This window comes from Ictalurus furcatus, chromosome 8 (genome assembly GCF_023375685.1).
Source record: "Ictalurus furcatus strain D&B chromosome 8, Billie_1.0, whole genome shotgun sequence".
Lineage (NCBI taxonomy): Eukaryota > Metazoa > Chordata > Actinopteri > Siluriformes > Ictaluridae > Ictalurus > Ictalurus furcatus.
The window spans coordinates 31,180,302-31,189,668 of NC_071262.1; the positions used below are offsets into that span (position 1 = coordinate 31,180,302).

At 40.8% G+C, this 9,367-nt stretch overlaps 1 protein-coding gene across 1 annotated transcript in view; it reads left to right on the plus strand.

The window, feature by feature from the left end:
- si:ch211-132p1.2 (proteinase-activated receptor 4) overlaps positions 1 to 8,991 on the plus strand; it is a 12,317-nt gene extending 3,326 nt beyond the window's left edge. Inside the window, exon 2 of the mRNA XM_053632030.1 lies at positions 6,027 to 8,991. Coding sequence (XP_053488005.1) covers positions 6,027 to 7,138 — 1,112 coding nt within the window. The 3' untranslated portion in view covers positions 7,139 to 8,991. The remainder of the gene's footprint in view (positions 1 to 6,026) is intronic.
- The last annotated feature ends 376 nt before the right edge of the window (positions 8,992 to 9,367 follow it).

The window sequence follows — 9,367 nt, forward strand, 5'->3', positions numbered from 1 at the left end:
AGCTTACTATAATGAAATTTTCTGTATTACTATTTTAATTTCATGTTCAAGCGACACCGCGCCGGGAATAAACCGTGTTTGATTGTTGTCATGTTTGAACAAAAGGCAGAACTAATGTAAAGAACATGATCAGGAAACACAACTGCACATACACGTCTAATTAGCATTTGATCTTGATTAAGTTGGACTCTTGTGTTTCACTGTGCAGAGGAACCTTTTAGCAAGCGGACTGAAAACACGCACACGAGCGGTGCGTTGGGAATTTGGAGATTTCCCGTGCGTTCAGTTTTCAGTGACAGATTCTTCAGCAATGCTCGGGATCAGCAGAGGTTCAGGTCTGTGGCAGCTTTGAGCGGCGTGTTCCAGCATGTTGAAGAATCTGTATGGAATCTCGGCGTGTAAACACGACTCAGCTTTCCTCGTCTAAACATCCACATTCATAACGTTATCTACAACATGAGTCCAGCTGTAACGTGATGCTCCTGTAAATATTTACCGACAGACATAAACATGCAGTACACAGGAAGTACATTTTTTTCCCCTGAGATATGCACGCTTGCCTTGTTTTACCCAGTTTATTACTTTTTTATACGAATCACTTGTTATTACACCTGAAATGGATGGAAGTAGAAGATCTAATCTTTGCATTGAATTATAAATGTAAAAAGTCTGGTAAATGTATTCATGATGAGTTTAAACGAAACTCAGGATAGACATGTTATGGTTATGATTCACTTTGTTTAAATGAGTCACTAAAGTGAGCATTATCCGTCACTCAGTCAGAAAATTGCCTTGATATATGAATTCGAGATATTTGAAATAATCAATACTTAATTATATATATATGGATATATCACCTGCGTGAAGTTGGCCCCCACCCAACACAAAACATCGACAAAATAGTCTCAATCGTTTGTGCTGGTTTGTGGTGTAAACATTTTCGTTTGTGCTGCTTTGAGTTCGAGATATCAAAAGAATATTTATAGGACATTCTGAAGTCACTCACACCCCCACACGCTACAAATACACACCAAATAGTCTCGTTTCTTTGTGCTGGTTTGTGCCGCTAAAAGTTTCATTTCTGCTTCTTCGGTTTTTAAATATTAGACATTGACTTGTAGGAGGAAATCTCCTCGGTGTGAGAACTCTTTTAGAGTTGAACTGCCGAAGACTTTGTCAAGACTAATCATATCATCATTTGTTCAGTAAACAATTATCTTTACTTCATTCACTGGTCTCTCCTGATGTCCAGCTGTCCACTAGGTGTGACACTTCTGTTCAGGATGCTCTTGTGGAAATTAGTGTAGAGTTAGTACAGGAAATGTCAATATAGTTACTAAATCAAAATTCTGGCCAGTGTAAGTACAATGTTTTAACACTGTCAGTTACAATATAATTAGTTAACTTCAGTCATAATGGTACAACATTCAAGAGAGCTAAGACTGTCAATGTTTATTGAACAGAAATCTCATTGCTAATACTAGTATGGCTAATGGAGCTATGAAATGCTAATTATAGCTGTACATGGTTCCCATGTTCATTTTTTGAATATGTCAGGCATCTAGGGGTCAACATTACCATACTGGTCCTAATATAAGATATAATATCCTTATATATTATTACTATATTATATTTTCCTTGTATTCAGGCAAATACAGTCATACATGAAAATAAGTTTATACTGTATATGACATTTTTTTGCGTCAGGATTATTTCAGTGGGAAAGTATGTTTTGCTTATGCCAGATGCCCAGGAAACCAGCAGTGGACACGTATTCCATTTTCACAGTCCTCTGTTCATCAAAAGAGGCCATAGTCCAAAATGTCAATGTAGCTACTCCTAATCAGAGCATCTGGCAAGAGGTCTCGATGCGTCTGGGAGATGTATGACGACCTGGGAAGTGGAATGACAGGAGTGTCAGAAAAACACGAAATATGCCCACATGCTGCGTTATACACAAAAGACTGATTGCATTGTTTAAATTTAATTTCACAAATTCAAGTATTTTTGTTGTAGGCCACACACCCTCGTTTTCCTACTCCTGCTTGGAGAAGTCGTGTCTGCTTTTCTGGAAGTCGGGCTCTTGATGGTGTTTGATCTCAAGTCTTGGTTTGAGGACAGATAGTAGCTTGTCAGTATTAAGTGTTCCCTTTCAAAGGGAACTTCAGCGTTGTGTTTAGCATAACACTATGGGGAGTGCCTCTCGCGCGTGACCGGTATGTGAAGCTTGTATAAAATCATGCCTATTTATAGGACTGCCACGATCAGGTGACATGGAAATTAAGTGCATCGCGTGATATAAATATGGCCCCTGTGAACCGCGCCATCAGCCTTTATTATCTTCAGTGAAAGACTGCATGTCTGTTGTTTGTGTAAAGAAACAAAAAGACGCTTCATTTCCTCACTATCTTTTCTCAAAATCTCAGAACTTTTCTATCCCTTTAAAAAAAAAGAGAAGAAAAAAAGGAATGAGCGAGAGAGAAAAATATGAGTGAGAGAATTCAGGAAGTGTGTTACGGCTTGCTCCCGTTTCATCACGGGGAATAGTACACACTTTCTGGGTGAAGTGTTTAGGAGTGTAGCATGCGATGGCGGCCTTGAGAGACTGCGCATGGTAACGCCTACATTAAGCAGCTCGGCTCGCGACTCGCGCTCTTCTTGGAAGCCGAAGCGAGTTGGGTTTCGGAGCCTCGCGGATCTGGGCCGGCCACTGGCGAGGCAGCTAGCCATCTCAGGTTCGGGGGATCTTTTATGGATCCGGAAGAGGAGCCGGAGACGAGCGCTGCTCCATCACTTGCTCTGTCTTCCGGGTTCGGCTCTCCGCTGGATTTTGGAGCTCGCGTCGCGACTCCTCCTTCCGCTATGGAAAGCCAAAAAGGGGAGAGAAAAAAAACACACACAAAAATAATAGTAATAATTCCTCTCTGACTCCGAGGAGCCAGAAGGATGTGCTAAAAACTGAGAGCAGCATATAAAGAGCTGCTTGAAGTGATTACTAAGGCTGGATGAGCCTTTTTCTCCCCAGTGCAAGTAAATCCCCCACACTGCAGAAACTCCCCTTTCTTCCAGAAGTGCATGACAAAATATCAGGCTTCTGGGGGAAAACCATGCATAAGCCGTATTTATATCCCCATGATGTTGGATTATTCGGCCATTGTGGGGAATGAACGGCATGGCTATTTAGCTATGCTGAAGGTGGAGGAGGCGCTTGCGAGCTACCTCTCTCCATCGACTGCAGGTAATTAAGGGGGCCGGCTTTGCCATCCAAGCAACTGTGTAAGGCCACCGTGGCATTGGTGGGCAAGGCCTATGCGGTAGTAGTCTTGCTTGTGGGTCACTGCAGACAATGACAGTGTTACAGGCCTACCAAGCAGACCTGCTGAGTGAGCTCAGCCAGTTCCTTCCCTGTTGTCTCGAGTTCACCCAGGCATCCACGAGTGGAGCTCGGGCCAGCACTGGTGCGAGGGAAACCCAGAAGCCTGCCTGCTTTGGCGGCGACAGTAGAGGTGATGCTGTGTCAAAACAGCGCATTTCTAACTGGATAGTGGAAGCAATCTCTATTGCTTATGAGGCGCGCGGTCTCGCTACGCCTCTGGGCATAAGGGCTCATTCCACTAGGGGGGTCGCCTCCGCAAAGGCTTTGTCCAAAGGGGTATCCTTACAGGATGTGTGTGCTGCTGCAGGGTGGTCTACGCCACACACATTCATTCGTTATTACAGCCTGGATATTCATTCCGCCCCGGGCTCGAGTGTCTTGCAGTGACCCTCGGGGTTGGGTCTTTTTGAACAGGCCGTTCCCTTGGTATGACAGAGTGGGTATTCTCATTCCCATAGTGTTATGCTAAACGCAACGTCGAAGTTCCCTTTGAAAGGGAACGTCTGGGTTACGCATGTAACCCTGTTCTCTGAGAAGGTAACAAGACATTGCGTAGCTTTGTCATACCAGTGTAGGCCTGTGAATTACGTCTTCGCTTCAGATAATAGAGGCTGATGGCGTGGTTCACAGGTGCCATATTTATATCATGTGACGCGCTTAATTGCCACGTCACCTGATCATGGCAGGCCTATAAATTTTACACAAGCTTCAGATGCCGGTCGCACGCGAGAGGCGCTCCCATAGTGTTATGTTAAAAGTCTCGTTCCCTTCTCAGGGAGCAGGGTTACATGCGTGTAACCCAGACGTTTTTAAGTTTAAGTTTTTGAAGGTCCATTATTTGTGTTAATGGATGTTTGATAGTACACAGTAATTCAATTTCACAAATAAAATCATTTTGGCTTAATTCTTAATTCATTGAATCATGAGTTTCCACATACACGTATACATACATTTACACACATACATATGCACACATACACACACACACACACACACACACACACACACACATACATATATATATATATGTGTGTGTGTGTGTGTGTGTGTGTGTGTGTAGATAGGTAACAAGTGAATGCGAATTGATTTAATGTGATTTGTTTTGATTTGTTTTGCTGTTTGGATTTTACCTTGTTACTTAAAAAAAAGACAGTCCCAAAAACAAAACTTTTAGTGGCACAAATGAAGCACAAACAACGAGACCATTTGGTGTGAATTTGAGGCGTGTGGGGGTGAGTTCTGCTTTGAGTCCCTGTATTGTTTGGTCTTGACTGAGATTCTCTCTTCTGTCGCTCAGTGAACAGATACGTTACAGTGCATTAAAACAGATGCAGTCATGTGAAAAAGATAATGACACCCCATGGAAAATGCTGGCTTTTTTGACATATTTGGACGAGTAAACATTTGATCATCTTTAAACAGTGTCTATTAATGAAGTTGATGTACTCGAACAAAACCACAAGGAAAATGAGATTTTTCAATCATTTATTCAACAGAAATATCAACCGATGTGATATTCTTCCATGGAAAAAGTAAGTACACCCAGCCTCAGAAGCTAGTATTGTCCCCTTTAGCAGAAATAACTTCTTGTAGATGTTTTGCATAATTGTCCACCAGGCTCGCTGGAATTCTTAAAGACTCTTCCATTCTTTCAGCTGCAAGATGTTTGAGGGTTTTCTTGCATGTTCTGTCCATTTCAGATCTCCCCCACAACATCTCAATGGGATTCAAATCTGAGCTTTGACTCGGTTGTTCCATAACCCTCCATTTCTTCTTTTTGCACCGTTCCTTGGTGGATTTGCTTGTGTGCTTAGGATCATTATCGTGTTGAAAGGTCCACTTTCAGTTCAACTTTGATATGATGCAGAATTCATAGTTGAATCAATGAATGCAAGCTGTCCAGTCCCTGAGGAAGTGAAGCAAACTCAAACCTCAAAACATTTCCACCACTGTGCTTCATAGTTGGTATGAGGTGCTTCTCCTGAAAAGCTGTCTTCGGTCTGCGCCAAACATGTCTGCTGTTACTGTGACCAAACAACTATCTTTGATTCGTCTGTCCAGAGCACATTATTCCAAAAGACCTGGTCTCTGCCTGTATGCTAATTGGCAAACTGTAGTCTTGCAAAGGCTCTTTAGATCTTGGCATGATGACACCACACACCTCAATAACAAAGGGAACACCAGACACTAGACATGAGAGGGGTATAAATAAGACCGGTTCCACCTGCACTTCGTCAGCAGGTTCTAATCACTGGAACCCGATCTTCAACACCTGATTCTAATGTTATGGATTTGAAGGTCTGATCAATGTAGGGGTGTACTTACTTTTTCCATATGACTGATCTGTGTATCAACTTTATTAATAAGCACTGTTTCAAAGAGGATCAAAGGTTTGCTTGTCCAAATATGTAAAAAAAAAAAAAAAAGCCAACAATTTCCATGGTGTACTTATTTTCACATGACTGTACATTTGTCATTTGTGGGCTTTTTAAGCAAAGATTAAGCAAAGGTCTGAAATTGATCTTTATTTTGGCCCCCGAACGTCTCAGTGTGTCCCTGTCTTCATTCTTTAAGTTCCAGCAGAATGTCAGGTTTTTACTTTTTACTTCATAATCATTTCTCTGCCTCTCTTTCTCTCATGTTGTTTCAGGACCTCGCTCGTTCATTATCACATACTCTGGCTGCAATGCAACACTTACTGGAAAGGAGAAGGAGGAAATCCAAGCAGCCACCACAGTTCTCCTGGTTCCTCTTCTCTACCTCGTCTCTTTTGTGTTCGGTTTCCCAGCTAACCTTCTGGCATTGTTTGTTCTTCTCTTCCGCTCAAAAAAGTTTCCATCCACAATTCTGTTAGTGAACCTCACCTGCTGCGACCTCCTTCTTCTCCTCATGCTTCCCTTACGCATCATCTACCACTTCCAGGGAAACAACTGGACATTTGGAGAAGAAACCTGCCGCTTGCTAATCGCTTTGTTATATGGGAACATGTACGGCTCGGTGATTTGCCTGGCGCTCATCGCTGTGGACCGTTACGTGGCTCTGGTGCATCCGTTTGGCGCTAAGACGCTGCGGAGTTACAAGACGTCCATATTGATGAGCATGATGGTGTGGACCGTGGTGGTGATAGCGGCTGTTCCTTTGCTAGCTTCACGTCAATCTTACTTCATAAACAACCTTTCGATTATAACATGCCATGACGCTCTTCCTGCAAAAGAACAGGAAAACTACTTTCTGCCGTATTTTGCCTCACTCTTCTTCCTCTGCTTTCTCCTCCCGTTATTTGTGGTGGTTTTCTGCTACAGCGCTATACTCCGCACCCTAGTTGCCGCCGGTGCTCGCTACGCCCACGCAACCCGAGTCACAGCACTTATGCTGGTGGTTTTCATCATCTGCTTGCTACCCAGTAACATTCTCCTGCTTATGCACTACTCCCAATTTTTATACACGCGTAACAGCATGAAAGATTATGATGATGCGGATGCTGAAGAAGTTCAAGGTAGCTATGACAATTACAATCGACTCTACGTACCCTACATGATCAGCCTCGCTATCAGCACCTTTAACAGCTGCATCGACCCCTTTATCTTCTACTATGTCTCCGAGGACTTTAGAGAAAAAGCGAGAAAGCTGCTATGCTGCTCAAAAACCTTCTACGAATCTTCTTCTGGAAGCTCCTCAGGGACGATGAGGTCAAAGGTCACGCTGCTGTCCATGTCGGGAAAAACTAAAGGACTTTCAAAAAACGGTGTGACAAACTTGTAAAGTGGTCACTTGCAGCTTAAGGGGTGGAGTCACAACGACAACAACTCAGATAAAAAAAAAAAATTCCTCACAGGCTTGCTGTTTTTATCTTAGATATTAGATAATTTGCTAGCTAGCTGCCATGCATTTTATCTTGTTTGCTTCTTTGCTAGCATGCCATGTAGCACCATAGCTAATACCAAATGGCTTTACTAAATAACTAGCATGCTAACTCTACAGGTAGATTACAGTAATGCCTTATGGGTAAATAATGCTTGACTCATTCCTTCGTTTTCCAAACTCCCCCCTGAGCTGGTTAAGTAATGGAACAATCTATAAAGGGACCAAGATGGACTGAACCAAGAGGAAGTGAACAGGGGAAGTGGTTTACTGGAACACAGCCTTGAAAAATCCACCTGTAGTTTCACATTTTAGAACAAATTTGGAACTTGTACTGAAGTGAAGGACGAGCAGAAGGATAAAAACTTTTATTTTAACTCAAGCTAACCGGAATCAGCAGATAAATTTTGTATAACTCAGTGTGTGTGTGTGTGTGTGTGTGTGGGTGTGTGTGTGTGTGTGTGTGTGGGTGTGTGTGTGGGTGTGTGGGTGTGTGTGGGTGTTGATTCCATATAAACAGGAAGATGTGTGTATAAATAACGTATAAGCAGGAAGATATGTGTATAAACTCATCTAAATCTGTAATTCAGGAAGAGACTGATGATACGTTCATGAAGGATTAAAAGAAACGTATGATGCGTATTTAGTGTTACATCACAAAACATAGCTAAAACTTTACTACTATAGTACTATACTTCAGTACTGTATGGTATAAAGTGGGTTAAAAAATGGTCTGCACCATACCTGTACATTTGGCTAAATGAACCTCGTTAGGCTTTTTAATTAGCACTGTGTATTTTGGATGCTGATCTTCAGGGATCCATTTGAGGAAAAGCTTCAACAAAGATGCCGAACATTAAAGAAAAATAAAACATCTCGTCCCTGTTGTAAACCATCCTCTTTACATTACAGTTATTATTAATATTATTAGAACTCATCTTCAAACACAAGCAAACCTTTACTAGCTGACTGTTTCTTTTAGAAATGTAAAGATGTTTTTAAAAACTTTCCTAGCTAGGTTTTTTGTCCTGAGCTAAAACATTTCAAATTAAAGTATTTAAATATAGCTATTATATCTAGCAACATTTTTTATATTGTTATTTTTTAGTAATTCAACTACTGATACTCTTGTTGTGTTCTGTCAAATCTGATCATAAAGCAAGTGTACATAAATATGTTCTGATATGTTATTGTGTCTATAGTAACTGCTTATTCACAGGGGCTGTTTCACTGTTAATAAACTGTTTTAAAAACGTGTAATTGTTGATACGGAGAAGTGTCTGGGAGGAGAAATGTGTTTATGTAACGTTTATGGAAGGAGTCTCCAGTGTAATATTTTGTTTTGTTCTCTGTGCTTCTGTACAGTAACGCTGTGGTTCTGTCTCTCATTAGCAGGTTGTTAAACCATCCAGATTATGTTTAATGCACACACACACACACACACACACACACACACACACACATACAGACACAAAGGAAGCCACATAATACACTTGAAAAACAAATAAATCTGGTGGGTTACTCTCTTCTCTCTAACACACACTGAAATCCTGTTACATGTTAAACATTGAAATACGAGTAAAATATGAAACATTTAAAATTATATTTAGAGGATAAGGTATAAAGTATAAGGAAATATTTAAAGTATAAGGTGGAATTTGAGCTGCTGGAGATGTGGTAAAGATTGTATTTTTTTCTTGTATATTCTCTGTATAACAGATGGAAGTCAATGTGTAATAAAAATATCATCATGCCTTAATTTCTCTTCAGTATCTTACATTACCATAAATCATCATCATATACCACCATACATCATCATCATACATCATCATACATCATCATCATCATACATCATCATCATACATCATCATACATCATCATCATCATACATCATCATACATCATCATCATACATCATTATACATCATCATCATACATCATCATACATCATCATCATACATCATCATCATCAGACATCATTATACATCATCATACATCATCATCATACATCACCATACATCATCATCATACATCATACATCATCATCATCATACATCATCATCATACATCATCATACATCATCATCATCATACATCATCATACATCATCATCATACATCATCATACATCAT